This window comes from Panthera pardus, unplaced genomic scaffold (genome assembly GCF_024362965.1).
Source record: "Panthera pardus isolate Hobbes unplaced genomic scaffold, ASM2436296v1 HiC_scaffold_18, whole genome shotgun sequence".
Taxonomy (NCBI): Eukaryota; Metazoa; Chordata; class Mammalia; order Carnivora; family Felidae; genus Panthera; species Panthera pardus.
The window spans coordinates 14,384,144-14,402,600 of NW_026526743.1; the positions used below are offsets into that span (position 1 = coordinate 14,384,144).

The 18,457-nt window shown below is 58.4% G+C and overlaps 1 protein-coding gene and 1 long non-coding RNA gene across 5 annotated transcripts; one reads left to right on the forward strand and one right to left on the reverse strand.

The window, feature by feature from the left end:
• Positions 1 to 1,847: 1,847 nt before the first annotated feature.
• On the forward strand, positions 1,848 to 16,427 carry PRX (periaxin). Of its 4 annotated transcripts, none has more exons than XM_019431992.2 (7): positions 1,848 to 1,927; positions 6,164 to 6,207; positions 6,291 to 6,389; positions 6,513 to 6,638; positions 8,643 to 8,799; positions 11,685 to 11,881; positions 12,521 to 16,427. In XM_019431992.2, the coding sequence occupies exons 1-7, from the start codon at positions 1,885 to 1,887 to the stop codon at positions 16,220 to 16,222; spliced, it is 4,368 nt and encodes a 1,455-aa protein (XP_019287537.2). In that variant the 5' UTR covers positions 1,848 to 1,884; the 3' UTR covers positions 16,223 to 16,427. The 4 variants fall into 4 exon arrangements, with proteins under 4 accessions (XP_019287537.2, XP_019287542.2, XP_019287543.2 ...); XM_019431997.2 differs by lacking the exon at positions 1,848 to 1,927 and adding an exon at positions 2,881 to 2,932; XM_019431998.2 differs by lacking the exon at positions 1,848 to 1,927 and adding an exon at positions 2,899 to 2,932 and having other exon boundaries at positions 6,295 to 6,389.
• LOC128778026 (uncharacterized) lies at positions 2,522 to 18,416 on the reverse strand. The gene is made up of 4 exons (XR_008423343.1): positions 18,285 to 18,416; positions 7,116 to 7,404; positions 3,229 to 3,366; positions 2,522 to 2,655 (listed from the first exon to the last, which is right to left on the reverse strand). It is a non-coding gene; the product is annotated as an uncharacterized LOC128778026 (long non-coding RNA).
• Positions 18,417 to 18,457: the final 41 nt, after the last annotated feature.

Below are 18,457 nucleotides of genomic sequence, written 5' to 3' on the forward strand. Positions count from 1 at the left end.
CACCACCTACCCAGCAGCCTTCCGTGAACTTTTTTTTTTAATTTTATTTAGTTTTGAGAGAGAGAGAGAGAGAGAGAGAGAGAGAGAGAGAGAGAGAGAGGTGGGGCAGAGAGAGAGGGAGACACAGAATCAATCCTTAGCAGGCTCCGTCCAGGCTCTGGGCTGTCAGCAGAGAGCCTGACACGGGGCTCAAACTCACAAACTGCAAGGTCATGACCTGAGCTGAAGTCGGACACTCAACCAACTGAGCCCCCCAGGTGCCCCTCCAGGAACTCACTCCTACATATCCTTCAGGTGCCAGTTCAAATGTCACTTCCTCCAGGAAGCTCTCCCTGCCCTTTCTGGTAGTACCAGAGTGCCAGGCCCCTCTTATAGACCTAGATCTGTCCCTCATAGTGCTTAGCTCAGTATGTAAGTATACACTCATTTCACTGATCACTTCTTTAATGTCTGCCCTCATACCCCCCCGCCCCCCCCCCCCCGCCCCCCCCACACACACTGGGAGTCTTGTGAGGGCAAAATCAGGGTCACTGCTGTGTCCTAAGCACCACTGAGCCCAGGGTTGGATACAGAAGAGGTATCTGTGAACAGCTGCTGAATGAATGTATACATGAGGAGGAGATATAAGGGGCATGTTTGGCCCGGGGACACAGCCATGAACAAGGAAGGACATAGTTGTCAGCTCCTAGAAATTTCACATGTGCTGACCTCTCTCTGGATTCAGATCCTCCTCACAGGCTGTTCCCTCTGCCCATAAAACTTCCCCTCCCTCTTCTCTTGCCTCGCTCCTGTAGGTCATCCAAGTCTCAGTTCACATGTCCCCTCCTCCAGGAAGCCTTACCTGACCTCCCTTGGGACCTTTCCTGGGCTCCCCCGTCAAGGCCCTGACCTTTTTCCCTGTGACTCTCTCACCCCAATCCTGGGCCATGCTGGGTCTGTGTCCCTGTTGGACTGTGAACTTTGTGAAAGCAAGCCCGGGCTATCTCAGTCACACTGTGTCCCCGGCACCATCCAGCGTAGGGCTGGACTCACTAACTGCTGACACTGGATAAAGACTGCTCCCTTTCTCCCCTCTGGTACACTTTGCCTGCATTTGTCCCCTCTCCCTGGAAGCCCCTTCCTACACTTTTACCTGACTCCCCGCTTCTCCACCATCCAGTTTGACTTCAGAGGTCACGCCTTCCAGGAATCCTTTCCTGAGCCTGCCCCCCACCCCCACCCCATGGTACACGGTAAATGTAAGTCTGTCGGTATCTCCAATGCCCAGCAAAGAGGCTGCTGGCAAGGGCTTGTGAATGTTTGTTGAATGAATAAATGAACAGGTGAATGGTTGGATGAATCAATGAGAGAGAGAGAGAGAGAGAGAGAGAGAGAGAATGCACTGGGGTGAGGGGCTCCTCAGGACCATCAGCAGCCCCATTCCTTCCTCCCTTCCCAGGAGAAGGGTTCTGGCAGGGTTCTGGCCACACCCCAACCCTTGGTGGCTGCCAGGCCTGGATGGCATTTCCCAGAGCTCAGCACATTCCTGCCTTCCCTGGCGGCTGAGAGTGGGCAGGGGGCATTTTGGAGAGAAGGGGGGAGGCCCCTAGAATTCTGGGATCCTGCCAACTTGTGCCGGGTCCCCATGCCCTCAGGGAAGTAGGCCCCAAACTCTCGGTGTGGCGGGGAGGGGTACAGGTCCACAGAGGGGCCAGGGGGCTGGTGTGAGGGGCAAGGTTGACAACTGAGGGGAAGGCCTGGTGGCCGTGCCTGGCCAGACAATGGGACAGAAGCTGCTGACATGCATTTTGGGGGTAATCCCCAGTTTCATCCCAGCCCTGGCCCCAGGCCTGGGCTCAGAGAGCCCGGAGCATCGGAGCCAGCGGCCGGGTGGGCGCAAGGGGCATGTGGGGGTACTTGTGCTCTCTGTGCCGCCCCCCGGGGTCTGGTGAGTCAGGGCAGGCTGGGGCCGGGGGCTGAGGGATCAGGGTGAGGCCTGGGGGCCTTGGTTTGGGAGTTGGGCAGGTCGGGGTTCAAATCCTGGGGCTACCAATAACTTGCTATGGGTGACTTTGGGTTTCAGTTACCCTCTCTGAGCCTCCTTGTCTGTTTTATGAAGGGGACAGAAGAGAGTTGCAGGGTCTCTGGGCCTAATGTGTTCCCCGTGTACCCTGGATTCTGGGAGCAGAGCTCTGGGTGCCCAGCACATTCTTTAGCACATGATGGGTGTCCCCCCAGCAGAGAAACTCCATTAAACAGAGAAGTGGGGCTCCCCTGTGCCCAGGCCAAAAGCCCCTCCCCCAACAAGTCTAGCCGGCCCCCTAATTTGTGTGACTAATAATGCAAAATTCTTATAAGGAGCACTCACTCTGTGCCAGGCACTTTTTCAAGTTTTTAGCCTCTTTTAACGCATCTCATCTTCACAACAACCCCATGAGGTGGGCGCTTTTTATCACCCCTGTTTTAGAGACAAGGAAAAGGGGGCCCAGAAAGATGCCGTGGCACAGCCAGGAGGTGACTAGACTGGGATCTGAACCCAAACTGACCGGGAGAAGGAGTAGAAGGAGTTTATTTTAGGGGCCCCTGGAACCAGTGGGGCCATGCCCGGGTCTGGAACCAGGAAATAATGCCTGTCGGGTGATCAGCCTCCCAGTGGCGGGAGCAACGTCCAAGTCCCTGGAACAAGGCTCCTGGTGAAGGTCTCAGCCCAGTCCGGGGCGCGCAGCCTGTCTGAGCCGTCTTATGGCTCCCCACCCCCTTGCCTGTGGATGTAGCTGGGGGGGTGGGCAGGGATGTTTGTTTCCCCACCACCCACTCCCTGGTGATGTCATGCCTCAGGAGCCAATGGCTGGGGTCTCTCCCTCCTCCCCCTCCCCATTCCTTTTCCCCCCCAGCCTGGGGCTGAGGCTGAGCAGACGGACTGGGAGCTCTCGAGGTGTCTGGAGGCTTAGGGGTAAGAGATCAGCCTGTCTAACCCGATCCTTGGCCAGGCTGAGAAGCCAAGGGAATGAGACCCAGGGTCCTGGGAGGTGCTGGCAGGTGCTGGCAGATACTGGGAGGGTACCTGGGCTCAGGAGGCAGTGTGGTGTAGGAGTTAAAGGCACAGACTTTGGAGCCAGACCCTGGGTTCGAATCTCAATGTTCCCCTCTTTCTGGCTATGCAGTCTTGGGCAAGATGCTGCACCCTTTGTACCTCTGCTTTTCCATCTGTGAAATGGGCTGATGGAGAGTAGATGAATTGCTGCTTACAAAGAGCTGGGCAGGATGCCTGGGGTGGAGCAGGCTTTTTGGTGCTCGGAATAGGGCGCTGGGGAGGCGGCACTGATCCCGTTGGTAGGAGGCAGGTGCCTGAGCTGGGTTTTGTCCCTCACCCAGAGTTCCCGTTGGCTAAGAGAGAAAGTGGGGCCACTGGTTAGCAAAACCTGGATACGAGACACTTGAGATGGACAGCGTACCCTCCAACTGCTGTCAGAGACTAGTGTATATTACCTGGGCACTTACTCTATACCAGGAATATCCTAAGCACCTGCTGTTATTTTGTGACTCCTCAAAGCCACTCTTAGTGGCTCCATCTCACAGATGAGGAAACTGAGGCCCTGGGACGTGAAATACTTTGCCCAAGTATTCAAACCTGAGAAATGTTAGAGCGGGGACTAACTGAGGGAGCTGGGAGGCCCCTGCCAGCACGCCTCCCCCTCTGCCTCACAGATGGTCTAGGGGCCAGGATGAGTCCGGTCAATTCCTCACTCCCACTGCTGAGGGCACCAGATCACTGGCAGTTAGGGAAGCTGAGGCTCTGGGTAGGCAGAGCTCCTAAATGGGGTTGGCACCAGCCATGGGGAGAAGAGGGTACAGAGGGGCAAATCTAGGGATTTCCTCAGCAGGCCCAGCTCAGCTGAAGGGCCCAGGGCCCAAATGACAGGCACTCACCCCAGCCGCTCTGAAGGGCATTGGCGGCATCGTAAATGGGAATCTAAGTGGCACCTTCCTCCGGGAGGTATTGTGAGGATTTAATGAGCCACGGTAGGGAAGGATCTTTGCACATAGTAAGTGCTCAAGAAATGGGGACTCCGAGAATTCTGGAAGCTCAGGAATGTGCCAGGGGAGTGCCAAAGGAACCACTCAAGAATGGCTCTTGGCACCTGGGAGGCCCTGCCTGGACTTGATTCACCGGGGGAACCCCATTAGATCTTCCCCTAACACAGTCAGGGACCCCCAGGAACCTCCCCCTCCCCTCCCCTGCCTAATGGGATGGGTAGGGCTGGGAACAGAGAGTGCCCAGGGTGGACGGGGTTTCCTTCCGAAGCCACCCCCACCCCATGCCAGGACCTGGGTATGTGGCTCAGGAAGGGCACAGTTAGGCTAAATATAACCTGGGTTGGGCGGCTGTCCCAGGCAGGGATGAGGAAGGAGGGCACTCTCTCTTGCTCCCGCCCCAGCTAAGCTTCCTGTGCCAGCCTCTGGGTGTGACCCTCGCTGCCCTGGCCTGAAACCGGGAGCTTGCGGTCCAGGAGAGCCTCCCCTCCATCTCTACCACCTCCTACACGTACCAGGCTCTCCCACCTCCAGCTCAGGATGCTATGTTGTGTCAGGGACTCAGTTTTGCAGACCCGAGTTGTCTGTTACCGTCATATCCTGTCACTGTGCTATCTTAACCCTAATTTTCTCGTAAGTAAAATGGGGGTACTGAGGCCACATCTGTAAAGTGCCTGCCCAGCCCAGAGTTGGCACCAAAGAGGTCCTTCTAAAAATGCCCGTTTCGGGGCACCCTCAATCCCCATGCCCTCCCCAGTTGTTTTGCTGCTTGGGCTCCTCCAGTGCTCAGAGCCATCAATACGAGTTCAGTTACAGAGTTGGGGGTCAAGGGCAGGGTCTTGGCTGTGTGACCCCAGACAGGTCACTTCCCCACGCTGAGCCTCAGTTTCCAACTCTAAAACAGCCACCGCATTCAGGGTGATTTTGAGACTTATGGGTGCCAGCCCTGGGTCCTGTTCAGAGGAAATGCCACAGATGTGGGAGCTGAGGGCTCAGAGGGGAGCCTGGGGAAGGCCATGGAGACCAGGACTCCTAGGAGCACCAGAGAGGAGCCCTCTGCTACTGTGGGGTGCCTGCCAGTGGAGTGGGTACAGCTGGAGCATTGAGGGGTCCCTGTGTCCTCTATCTTGGCCAGTGGTGGGCTATGAAGAGCCATTGTGCGGCTGGGGGTGGGTGGGCAGGGGCGGAATGTGACTGGGCCCAGCAGATGGGCCATTGTTTGAGGGAATGTGCCGCGTGAGGCCTGACCTTTCCCTGTAGAGTGGGGGTTGGCGGGTTGGCATGCCAGGTGGGGGCTGGGAGGACAAGGCCAGCGTTGGCATGAGGAGGGGTAGAGAGACAGTATCCACTCCCCAGAAAGGTCTGTTGGGGAGTCTGCATGGGAATCCCAGTTCTGCCTCCTTCTCACTGTGCTGTGTGACCTTATGCAAGGTCCTTGGCCTCTCTGAGAGGCTAGGGTTTTCTGCAGTGAGGAGCACAGGGCTGATGAAGAGTAACCACTCCAACACCCATTAGTTATTATCATCCGTATAAGAGTCTGGAACTCTCAGATAAGTTCAAGTCCTGGCTTAGCCATTTGTGACCATCCGTGCATGGCTTCCCTTCTCCCAGCCTCAGGTGTCTTTTCCGTTAATGGGCTCAACGATTGTCTTGACCTCACAAGAGTGTTCTGAGGTTTATGTGCCATGACCCCTGTGGGACATCTGACGCAAGATCGGGACCATGGGAAGTTCTTAGTAACAATGATAGTAAGTGCTTCTGAAGCCCCTCCATGTACCTGGAATTTTATATTTGCTAGCGTATTTGACAAAGTAGGTGCTCTCCTTCTCCCCCATTTTATAGACGAGGAAGCTGAGGCACAGAGAGATGAAGTGATTTGCCCACAGGGAGTATGTGGGAGTGGTTAGGATGGGTTTATACTGAATGTGGCTCCCTCGCTCAGCCCCGGTGTTTGGTGGAGTGGCTCTGCTGTCGGACAGTCCTAGGAGTCAGCTCTGGCTTTACTGTTTGCTGTAAAAAAGTCTTCTAAGCCTCAGTCTCCCTGCCTGCGCTATGGGGATAGAATATTGACAGCACGCAGGAAGGGGCAGACACGTAGGAAGCAATTGGTGGGGTCAGCTGATGGTAATGCTCACCTTCTTCTTCTTAGAGCCCCGGACCCAGGAGGCCCAAGGAGCTGGAGGTGATCCTGAGGTGAGCATTGGCCGGTGCCACATGCCCCTCCCTGTCCCTCCCTGGCCTGCTTGGAGCCTCATGCCCTGGTCTCTTCCTGGCAGGCAGCAAGACCCCAGAGGAAGGGCGCGAGCCCCGCAGACGACTGCGCAGTATCCCAGGCTGGGCTCCTGTTAGGAGGGGGTGCCTGTGCTCAGGCAGCGGTGAGAGGGCAGGGGTGGGGGGCCCTGCTCCCCTTCTGATACCAATTTTGACCTCTCCCTCCATGCCCAGCCTCCTTCTCTCATCCCTTCCCGGCCTCAAGCCTCCACCCCTGCCCCCCACAGGCTCAGAGGCAGCTGCTCCATGCAGAACTGAAGCTGGTCCTGCAGCAGAAGGGAGAGAGGAAGCAGGAGCCTGGGGCCCAGGTGACTCCCAGCAGCGCCATGGAGGCCAGGAGCCGGAGTGCTGAGGTGAGTTCCAAGGGGGACTTATGGGGCCTGGTGGCGGGGCTGCACAGGCTAAGGCAGCTGGAAGACGGACACTTCCTGATTTCTCTGTGCCTCAGTCTCCCCATCTGTGAAATAGAAATAGCAACGGTGCCTATTTTATAGGTCGCTGTGAGGGGAAAAATTAACATATGTAAAGCACTTAGCACTGTGCCTGGGAGAGACTGAGAGTCAGAGGAGCTCATTCATCTGGAGATCATGGAGTTACAGTAATAACGGGCTAAAGACAAGTAGGCAGGATAGTAGAGGGGTTGTTAAATGCATGAGCTTTGAGCCCATGGGCTTAAGTCCCAACCTTACCAGTTTAGCTCTAAACAGGTGACCTGACCATTCAAGCCCTGCTTCCCCATTGGTGAAATGGGACAATGGTCCTCACCTCTAAGGGTGTTGAGGACTCACTCTTGAGCCATGTGCACAGGGCCTGGCATCCAGGAAGCCTACCTGAATGTTAGCTGTGGTCACTGTTAAGGAGATAGAGGACTGGTACCAACTGCTTCCAGGGGATGCTAGGCACAGAGCGGGTCCGCTTTTACAGGAGCCAAGCTGAAGCTGAGGGGTGGCCGGCAGGGAGTTAAGGGCAGGGCCACTGCCTCCAGGCCAGCCTATGGGCTCTGAGGTCACAGACCTGGGGTTCAGGCCCAGCAGCTTAACTTGCCGTGCGGCATTAGGCGAATCACTTTGCTTCTCTTTACTTGGTGTCCTCCTTTGAGTCTGTCCAAGCTGTGGGAGGCTGAAATGAGATGCTGGGCATAGAATGCTTAGCCCAGGCCCTCAGGGTGGTGGTGATGGGCATGCCATTCCCTGCTGCCGTTACAACATGTTCCTCCCAGCTGTCTAGTCCCGGGACCACTGCTGGGCCCAGACTTGCTTTCCCCTCTCCAAGCCCTATGCTCAACCCCAGACTATACCAGCCTTGATGCCCTGCCCATTAGAGGATCCTCTCAGATCCCTGTGGCTTCAGGCCTCAGCTCACAGAGACTCCTTCCGGTACACCCGGAAGGGAGTAGGGAAATGGGCCCAGAGAGGGCAAAGTTCTCGCCTAGAGACACACAGCAGATTGAGTTCTAAGATGGTTGTGGAACTGAGGTGAGAGTCACTGCCTTTTCTAAGCCGGGAAGTGAATCCCGGAGTGCGTCGCTGGGCCGGGGCCAGGGCAGCACCATTTACAGTGAATACCAGGAATGCCACGTCTGCTAGTCCACCACTCATTACCCACGCACCCCCCCCCCATCACTTGATTCCCTCTCCCAAAGGCGTTATGCAGGTCTTGGGGTCACAGAGTCCACAAAAGGGAACACTCTCACATACATTCAAGCCTCCAAGAGCCCAGTCCCATCCTCACCCCTCCGTCCTGCACCACTTAAGACGTCCAGCCCTTTCCCCAGAATCCCCTTCTCACACCACCCCTTGTTCTGCTCTTATTAAACCCCCTTCCCATACCTCAATCCCATCCTTAGACTATGGGTCGCCGCCTTACTTCCAAGTATGGCTCTCTAGCCACACCCCTCTCAGATTTTTGGCCCCTCCTCTGTGACTGTCCGCGCATGCAGTCTGACTAGGCGCCAAACCCCTAGTCCCGCCCCGAATTGGCCCCGCCCCCCGAGGGCACAGCCCCGCCCTATCAGGCTCGCCTCTTTACATCTCAGGTTCCCTCGGGCCTACCTACACCGCCCCTCCTCCATAACCCCGCCCCCTAACCCCGCCCCTTTAGACGGCGGCCACAGGGCTCCTCCCGGCCAAAAAGTGGACGGAACCGTTGAGCCTTGCAGCGGTTCCGAGAGATCAGGCGGCCCTCGCGCTTCCTTAAAGGGAAGATGCCGGAGTGGGTGGGACCGCATGGCCGGCCTGAGTCGCGCCTAGGGGCTTGTAACTCGAGGACTCGTTTAAGAGCCGTTTTTAAGCGCGATGCCGGGCTCTGGGTGAGGTCCGGTCATAGCGCCCCATGCGATGCCTCGCCGTCCTCCGCAGGAGCTGAGGCGGGCGGAGTTGGTGGAGATCATCGTGGAGACGGAGGCGCAGACCGGGGTCAGCGGCATCAACGTAGCAGGTGGCGGCAAGGAGGGAATCTTTGTCCGCGAGCTTCGGGAGGATTCGCCCGCGGCCAGGAGCCTCAGCCTGCAGGAAGGTGGGCGGGGCGGATGCATGGGGCGGGACGTCTCTGAGGGGGCGGGGTTAGGAGTGGGCCCTTGGTCCGGGGCGTGGCTGGCGGCCAGGAGGCGGGGAGAAGGGCTTGGGGCGGGGCTTTGTGTGTAGGCCTTGCAGTGGCTCGGAGCGGGCTCTGGAGGTTCATAGTGTCGGTTTGACTCCCAGATCTGCAGTTTAGTAGCTTGTGAATTTCTGTGCCTTGGTTTTTTTCATCTCGAAAGTGGGAATGATTTTAGTACTCACGTCACAGGGCTATGACTCGGATTAAATGAGTCAGTATTTGAAAACAGCGCTAAGTGGCACATAGCACCATGTAAGCATTAGTTATTATTTTTGTTGTTGGGACTGGAGAAAAGAGGTGGAGTTAACAACTTGGAGGGGTGTGGAGGGGAGCTTAATAAGTAAGGGATGTTTTAGGTGACATGGATGAGGCTGATGTGGTATATTCATGCAACAACTATTTACTAAGTGCTTGCTATTTCCAGATATTATTCTAGGGGCTTGGGCTACTGCAGTGAACAAAACTCTCTGCACTTAAGGAGATTACCTTCTAGTAGGGAGAGACATATTTGAGCAAAGTTTGTAAAATACATAGTAAGTTAGAAGGCAATATGTGCTATGGGTGCCAGGAGGACAGTTATTATTTTTTTTCTTTTCTCTTTTAGAGAGAGAGAGAGAGCACGTGAGAGAGCCAGCAGGGGAGAGGGGCAGAGGGAGGGAGAGAGAGCGAGAGAGAGAGAGAGAGAAAGAGAGAGAAAGAATCTTAAGCAGGCTCTGCACTCAGCACGGACCCTGACGCGGGGCTTGATCCCAAGACCCTGGGATCATGACCTGAACCCAAATTAAGAGTTGGATGCTCAACTGACCCAGGTGCCACCCAGGTGCTGCAGGACAGTTGTCTTTTTAAATAGGGTGAGCCAGGGAGGGAGAAAAGGCCTGGTGGAGGACGGGGAGTGAGCTCTGTGGCCATCTGGAGGAGCATTCCATGCAGAGAGAATGGCCAGTGCAAACATCCCAAGGTTGGGGTGTGCCTAACTTGATGGAGGAAAAGCAAGGAAGCCAGTGTGGATGTAATAGAGTTAGAGAAGAGGAGAGTAAGAAAGGAGGCCAGAGAAGTAAGGAAAGGGCAGTTTTTAGAGGGCTACATAGACCATGGTGGGGATTTTGGCTTTTAATCTGGGAGGGTTGTGAGTGGAGGAGGAACATGAGTTGGCTGTGTTGAATAGCATGCTGTGGTAGCAGTAGGCTGAAGGCAGCAGGGTGGGGAGCAGGGAGCCCAACAAAGAAGCTATTCCGGGGCACCTGCTGGCTCAGTTGGTAGAACATGCGACTCTTGATCTCAGGGTCATGAGTTTGAGCCCCACATTGGGTGCAGAGGTTTACTAAAATAAAATAAAATAAAATAAAATAAAATAAAATAAAAAAGAGGCTACTCTGATTATCCAGGTAAAAGATGGTGATGCTCAGGACCAAAACAGTGATAATGGAGTTGAAGAGAAAGGTTTGCATTATGGATGTATTTTGAAGGAGAGGAGCCTTCAGGGCTGGATATGGGGTATGATGAAAAGAGAGGGGTCAAAGATGTGTCCAGGGATTCTTGACCTGAGGATGGAGTTGGCAGTTCCACAGATGGGGAACACTGGGGCTGGAGCTTGCTTGGGGTAAGACCACATTTGCAGTTTGGATCTGTAAAGTGAGGGGTATCTATTGGATACCAAGGTGAAGATGCGGAGGGGTAAATGGGTATATGAGTCCTGGATGGAGGGGAGAGTGCTGGGCTGGAGACATACACTTGGGAATTGTCAGCCCATTTCTGTTCTTTAAACTCCTGAATCTGGATGAGCTTCCTAAAGAGGTACGTGTAGCATGTAGATAGAGATGAGAAGAGGTCCCAAGCCTGAGCTCTGGGACAGTGTGTCTTTAAGAGATTCGGGAGATGGGAAGGTGCCATCCCAGGAGTCTGAGAAGGAACCTCCAGGGAGGTTCTAGAGGGTGTATGGCACAGGGGGGCCTGTCTCGTAGAGGGTATGTGGCACCCTGGAGGCCAAGCCAAACAAGTGGATGAAAGGGAGAAGGTCAAGTTGGGTCGAAGGTTGTGAGGTCCACTCAGATGAAGTCTGGGACTTGCCCATTGGACTTAGCTACACAGAGATATGGGACCTTGAGAGGAGCAGCTCAAGGTTCTGGAAGGGGGTGTCAGAAGTGTGACTGGAGATGTGGAAACAATGCAGCTGGATAACTCAATGCATTTGCCATTAAGGCGAACAGATATGTGGAGCAGGAGCTCCAGGAGTGAGGTCAAGACAACTTTTCTTATGGGAAAAGTAATGGTATGCTGATGAGAATAACATACAAGAGAGGGACAAAATGATGATGTGGGGAGAGAGGGGAGAATTGCTCGAGGATGTCCCTGAAAATGTGGTGGAAAGATTGACCTGGGGGAGAAGTGAGGACAGGTGGAGTAAATTACCACAAGGGCAGGTGGGGGGGGGGGTGAGTAAGGGGGTGGGAGTTTCTAGAAGTTCTTTTCTGATTCTGTTCTCTCAGTAAAGGGAACAAAGTCTAGTGTCTAAAAGGTGAGAATGGGAGAGGGAAGTGGAAAGCAATGGGCGTGGTTTGAATGGGTGTGGATTTGCTGGGGGAGGCGGAGCTAAGGCCATGGGGCGGGGCTTCACGCTTGAGTGTCTGCACCTTAAACTGGGAGGAACTTAGCTTCTCAATTCTGGGCTGGGGGTGGGCAGGATAGGCGGGGCCAAGGTTTGGGGCTGGGCCTCGCTAGCTCCAGGGAAGTGGGTGGGACCAGGCCTGGATGGAGCCAAGCGGATGCCCAGCCCACGCCCTGCCCATCTCCCGCCTCACCTGCAGGGGACCAGCTGCTCAGCGCCAGAGTGTTCTTCGAGAACTTCAAGTACGAGGACGCACTACGCCTGCTGCAATGTGCCGAGCCTTACAAGGTCTCCTTCTGCCTGAAGCGCACTGTGCCCACCGGGGACCTGGCGCTGCGGCCTGGGACCGTGGCTGGCTACGAGATCAAGGGCCCACGGGCCAAGGTGGCCAAGCTGGTACGCGTGCTTAGCCCGGTCCCAGCTCTGGACTGCCCCAGCGATCCAGTCTCTGCGCCGTGAGCCCCACTCTTCCACACCCTGGGCCAGCCTTGCCCTCTGTCTTGTCACTAACCCAACTCTAATCCCACCTTCTGCCTCCTGTTCCCCACTCCTAAACTCCTCCCTGGGGAGGGAGACCCGCCCATCTCAGACCTTCACTCACTTTGGAGAGGAGGCAGCTCTAGGCATGCGGGGGGTCCTGAACCGAAGGGACTCCAAACCAGGGAGGCCAGGTTCAAACCTGAGTGCTGCTCACTTACTGCTGAGTGACCCTGGACAAGTTTCTTTCCCTTTCTGGGCCTCAGTTTCCCCATTTCTAGAATGAAGGTATTGGGGAGAATCCTGGATGAGGACCTAGAAGTCTTGGGTCCCAGTTCCCACACTCCTGTGGACTCATTGTCAGATGCTAAATGAAAGTCTTTGCCTTAGGGGGCTAGTAATGGTGAAATGACAGGAAGGAAGTGGGGATGGTGATTTGGGGACGAGATGCTTCGTCCGACACGTCCCCAGCCTGGTGTAATACCAGATGGGGATCCCCCCGTCTACCCCGAGCCTCCCACTGTCCCACCGCCTCCCGCATCTCTCCTCTCTCCCCAGAACATCCAGAGTCTGTCCCCTGTGAAGAAGAAGAAGATGGTGGTACCCGGGGCCCTGGGGGCCCCTGCAGACCTGGCCCCTGTTGACGTCGAATTCTCCTTTCCCAAGTTCTCCCGTCTACGTCGGGGCCTCAAAGCTGAGGCTGTCAAGGGTCCTGTCCCAGCCGCCCCCACCCGCCGGCGCCTCCAGCTGCCTCGGCTGCGCGTCCGGGAAGTGGCGGAAGAGGCCCAGGCAGCCCGGCTGGCCGCCGCCGCTCCCCCACCAAGGAAAGCCAAAGTGGAGGCTGAGATGGCAGCAGGAGCCCGTTTCACAGCCCCCCAGGTGGAGCTGGTTGGGCCCCGGCTGCCAGGCGCCGAGGTGGGTGTCCCCCAGGTCTCAGCCCCCAAGGGGCTGGGAGAGGTGGCCCTCCACCTGCCAAGCCTTGGACTAGGCGCCCCAGCCCCACCTGCTGTGGAGCCCGCGGCCCTAGGGATCCAGGTCCCCCAGGTGGAGCTGCCCGCCTTGCCCTCGCTCCCCGCGCTGCCCACGCTGCCCTGCCTGGAGACCCGGGAAGGGGCTGTGGTGGTGACAGTGCCCACCCTGGACGTGGCAGCGCCCGCCGTAGGGGTGGACCTGGCCTTGCCGGGTGCGGAGGTGGAGGCCCGAGGAGAGGCACCTGAGGTGGCCCTGAAGATGCCCCGCCTCAGTTTCCCCCGCTTTGGGGCTCGAGCAAAGGAAGTTGCTGAGGCCAAGGTGGCCAAGGCCAGCCCCGAGGCCAGGGTGAAGGGGCCCAGACTTCGAATGCCCACCTTTGGGCTTTCTCTCCTGGAGCCCCGGCCCGCTGCCGCTGAAGCTGCTGTCGAGAGCAAGCTGAAGCTGCCCACCATCAAGATGCCCTCCTTTGGCATTGGGGTCTCGGCCCCTGAGGTCAAGATGCCCAAGGGGCCGGAGGTGAAGCTGCCCAAGGCTCCTGACGTCAAGCTCCCGAAGGTGCCCGAGGCGGCCCTTCCAGCCGTGCAGCTCCCCGAGGTGGAGCTCCCCAAAGTGTCAGAGATAAAGCTCCCGAAGGTGCCAGAGATGGCCGTGCCCGAGGTGCGGCTTCCAGAGGTGCAGCTGCCGAAAGTCCCCGAGATGAAGCTCCCCGAGATGAAGCTCCCGAAGGTGTCCGAGATGGCCGTGCCGGAGGTGCGACTCCCGGAGGTGCAGCTCCCGAAAGTCCCCGAGATGAAGCTCCCGAAGGTGCCCGAGATGAAGCTCCCGAAGGTGCCCGAGATGGCGGTGCCCGAGGTGCAGCTCCCAGAAGTACAGCTCCCGAAAGTCCCGGAGATGAAGCTCCCGGAGGTGAAGCTCCCGAAGATGCCCGAGATGGCCGTGCCCGAGGTGCGACTCCCGGAGGTGCAGCTGCCCAAGGTCTCAGAGATGAAACTCCCGAAGGTGCCCGAGATGGCCGTGCCCGAGGTGCGACTCCCGGAGGTGCAGCTGCCCAAGGTCTCAGAGATGAAAGTCCCTGACGTGAAACTCCCCGAGATAAAACTCCCCAAGGTGCCGGAGATGGCCGTGCCTGATGTCCACCTGCCAGAGGTGCAGCTGCCAAAGGTGTCCGAGATGCGGCTGCCGGAAGTGCAGGTGCCGAAGGTCCCAGATGTGCATCTTCCAAAGGCACCCGAGGTGAAGCTGCCCAAGGCTCCGGAAGTGCGGCTGAAAGCCGAGCAGGCAGAGGCAGTGGAATTTGGCTTCAAAATGCCCAAGATGACCATGCCCAAGCTGGGGAGGGCAGAGTCCCCACCACGAGGCAAGCCAGGCGAGGCCAGGGCTGAGGCCCCAGGGAAGCTGATAACGCTCCCCTGTCTGCAGCCAGAGGTGGGCGCCGAGGCTCGGGTGGTTGTCCCCTCTCTCTCACTGCCCTCGGTGGAGCTAGACCTGCCGAGGGCCCTCAGCCTGGAGGGGCAGGTCCCAGCAGCCGAAGCGGGCAAGGTGGAACGGGCAGAGAGCCCCGGGGCAGCGGCAGGGGTCGGGGAAGTGGCCTTCCGGATGCCCTCCGTTGAAATCGTCACTCCTCAGCTGCCCACGGTGGAGGTGGAGGAAGGGCGGCTAGAGGCGATGGAGATGAAAGCCAAGCCCTCCTCCAAGTTCTCTTTGCCCAAGTTTGGACTCTCGGGGCCCAAAGTGGCCAAGGCGGAGGCTGAGGGGGCTGGGCGAGCCACCAAGCTGAAGGTGTCCAAGTTTGCCATCTCACTCCCCAAGGCCCGAGCGGGGACTGAGGCCGAGGCCAAAGGGGCAGGGGAGGCAGGCCTCCTGCCCGCCCTCGATCTGTCCATCCCGCAGCTCAGCCTGGATGCCCATCTGCCCACGGGCAAGGTGGAGGTGGCCGGGGCTGACGTCAAGCTCAAGGGGCCCAGGTTTGCCCTGCCCAAGTTTGGGGTCAAAGGCCGGGACACTGAGGCGGGAGAAGCAGTGTCAGGGGGAGCTGAGTTGGAGGGCAAGGGCTGGGGTTGGGACAGGAAGGTGAGGGCGTCCAAGCTGAAGATGCCCTCCTTTGGGCTGGCTCGAGGGAAGGAAGCCGAGATCCAGGGCGGGCGTGGCAGCCCCGGAGAAAAGCCAGAGTCCCTGGCTGGCCAGCTTAAGATCCCCGAAGTGGAGCTGGTCACCCTGGGGGCCCAGGAGGACGGGGGCGCCGAGGGGGCAGTGGCCGTCAGTGGAGTTCGGCTACCAGGCCTGCAAGTATCCACGACCAGGCAGGCAGGTGCCGAGGGCCAGGAAGGGGGGCTGAGGATGCCCCTGGGTATCTCCCTGCCCCAGGTGGAGCTGGCCGGCCTCGGGGAGGCCGGCCTGGGTGCCACCCCCGGGCAGCAGGTCAAGGGTGCAGCCCCTTCAGCAGAGGGCACAGCAGGCTACAGGGTCCAGGTGCCTCAGGTGACCTTGTCTCTGCCTGGAGCCCAGGTGGCAGGTGGTGAGCTGTTGGTAGGTGAGGGCGTCTTCAAGATGCCTGCTGTGACAGTGCCCCAGCTTGAGCTGGACGTGGGGCTGAGCCGGGAGGCGCAGGCTGGGGAGGCAGCCACCGGCGAGGGTGGCTTGAGGCTGAAGATGCCCACACTGGGGGCCAGGGCCGAAGCTGGGGAAGAGGGGCCTGGAGACCAGCCCCCAGGGGCCGAGCGCACCTTCCACCTCTCGCTGCCCGACGTGGAGCTCTCGCCACCTGCTGTGGGCAGCCATGCGGAGTACCAGGTGGCAGAGGGCGAGGGGGATGCCGGACACAAGCTCAAGGTGCGGCTGCCCCGGTTCGGCCTGGTTCGGGCCAAGGAGGGCGTGGAAGAGGGTGAAAAGACCAAGAGCCCAAAACTCAGGCTGCCCCGAGTGGGCTTCAGCCAGAGCGAGGCAGTCACTGGGGAAGGCTCCCCCAGCCCCGAGGAGGAGGAGGAGGAGGGCGGCGGGGAAGGGGCCCCCGGGCGCCGAGGCAGAGTCCGAGTCCGCCTGCCCCGCGTGGGCCTGGCCACCCCTTCCAAGGCCTCTCGGGGACAGGAGGGCGACGCAGCCCCCAAGTCCCCTGGCGGGGAGAAGTCACCTAAGTTCCGCTTCCCCCGGGTGTCCCTAAGCCCCAAGACCCGGAGTGGGAGCGGGGACCGGGAGGAGGGTGGATTCCGGGTCCGGCTGCCCAGCGTAGGGTTTTCGGAGACAGGGGCTCCAGGCCCTGCCAGGATGGAGGGGGCGCAGGCTGTCATCTGAAGCCCCGGGGGCTGAGGGAGAGTTCCCTCCCATCTTCCCATCCCTGCCTCGTCCTCGTTTTGTGTGTGACATAACTAGCACTAACCCTCAGAGGGCCGGGAGGTGGGTGACTGACCAGGAGAGGGCCGGGGAGGCCTCATGCCCGGCTCACTGGCTGGACTGCCTGTATCTTGCCAAGCCATGTGAATAAAATAATCCAGAGGTAGGCTTGTGTTCTGTTTCCTCTGTGCGTGTAGGGGGGTGGGTTGGGGAGGGATGGGGGACAGGGGAGGGTGGAGAGGGTGCAGGAAAAGAGGTCCCCAAGGAGGAAGAAAGGGGACTTGAGCCTGCCCTGCGGAGAGTCTGTGTTCGGGAGAGACACAGGCCACCCCTGGTCTGAAGAGAGTCAGGGAAGCCTTGCGGTGGGTGGGTTGGGAAGGGGCCTGCCCTAGCCATTCCGAATTCCCTAGGGCCTCTGAGCAAGACCCCTCTGCTGGGAACTCTGCCAGTTCTGGGGGAAACACTCCCACCAGACCTCCCTGGGGTCGTCCTAAGAGAGCACAACGATTGCTACCCATCTGCCCTCTGCTGGCCACCTTCACATCCACAAGAGCGCTTCCACATCCTGGCGATCCTTTCCTGTCAGGCTGGTTTGACTGCCCCGGCCACCCGGGGCCCCACCCAGGGAGGCCCCTCCCTGTCCCCTCTCCCGGCTCATGGGTTCAGAGCCTCCACCCCAGATACCCGGCTGCCTCTTGGGACTAGGTCCCAGGGTCCTCAGCTCCCATCAGGGCTGGGCCTCGGCTCCCGGGGACCCTTCCCCACTCAGGATCTAAGCTCCCCACCGAGGCTTCCAGACTCTCCCTCATCGGCTGTGCCCTCCAGTTGTCACAGACCCTTGATGTATCCTAGCCCCTTCCCCTTTAAAGCTGGCCTCCCTCAGGTCCCTGCCTGGTCGTGCTTTCTCTTCATTCCCACCAAACATGGCCAGACACGGCAAGAATTTACACTCACGGTGTGCACCCTTTGCCTAGCGCCCCGGCATTTGGGGTTTCCGTCCCACCACGGCCGTCCTGTCAGGGTTCTTAGTGACCTCTCTGTGGCCACGCTGAGGGCTTCCTCTGTCCCCCTTTTCCGGACTTCTCAGTGTCCCTTCCTCCTCCCTGAACACCCTCTCCTGTCTCTTCCCCACTCCCTCTCTCTCTCCTCATGCCCTTTGGGCCCTCAGGACTCCTCCCAGGCCCTCATTCACCCCCATACACTCCCAGGTCATGTCACCCCTCCCCGTGGTCCACATGGGAATGCAGTGCACCACCCGTGGATGTCTCCCGGGCACTGGGAGCTTGGCTCTAGAACCAGACTGCTGGGGGGTGGGGGGGAGGCGGGGGTGGGCGGTAAGCCTGTATCTGGCACCCAGCTGGGTGACCGTAGGCATTTGTTCAACTTCTTTGTGTCTTGATTTTCTCTTTCATAAAATAGAGCTATTGAAACGTATGTCATTAGGATCGGCTAAGGCTTGTAAAGCACTCAAGACATGTCTATATGTTTCGGTGTCCAAGCTTCTAATCTGACATCAGCATCTTCTCCCTTTAAGTGCTCCTTATCTGAGGGACCGTGTCCCTGTCTGAGGGACCATCCCTGAGCCCTGGGCCTTGTTCTGGATGGTTCCCTCTTCCCCCCCTCCCCCAACCCGTCAGTCCCACAGCTTGGCCTCCTGTCTCATACACCAGCCTCCTCCCCGACACCCCACCCTCTCTCACCTGGGCCCCGCTCCAGGCTCAGGGTCTCCAGTTTCGTCCCCTCCACTCTTATTCACACAGTAGCTTTCTGATACTTCAATCTGATGCTGTCCTGCCTTGCTCACAGCCCTTCTGTGGCTCCCCAGTACCCTGTACCCAGTACCCCAGGACCCTAAATGACTCCAAACTCCTTAGCCTGTCAGTGAAGACCTTTTACCACCTGGCCCTGCTTCAGTCACACCTCTCCTACTGCAGCCACCGGCAGGGGTGGGTGTTTGCTGAACACAGACACACACACACACACACACACACACACACACACACAAATCCCCCCAGCCCTTCACCTCTGTTGAGGAATGTCCCTGCCCTCCGGCCTAGAGGTCCAGGATCAGACTTCCTTCTCAGTCAACCCTTCACCCGTCCAGCCCCTCCAGGGTTCCGCCACTGGGTGGGGGAGGGGGCTCTACCTGCCACCCCACCCCCCATTCCAGCCTGGGGCTCAGGTCTCCGACAACAG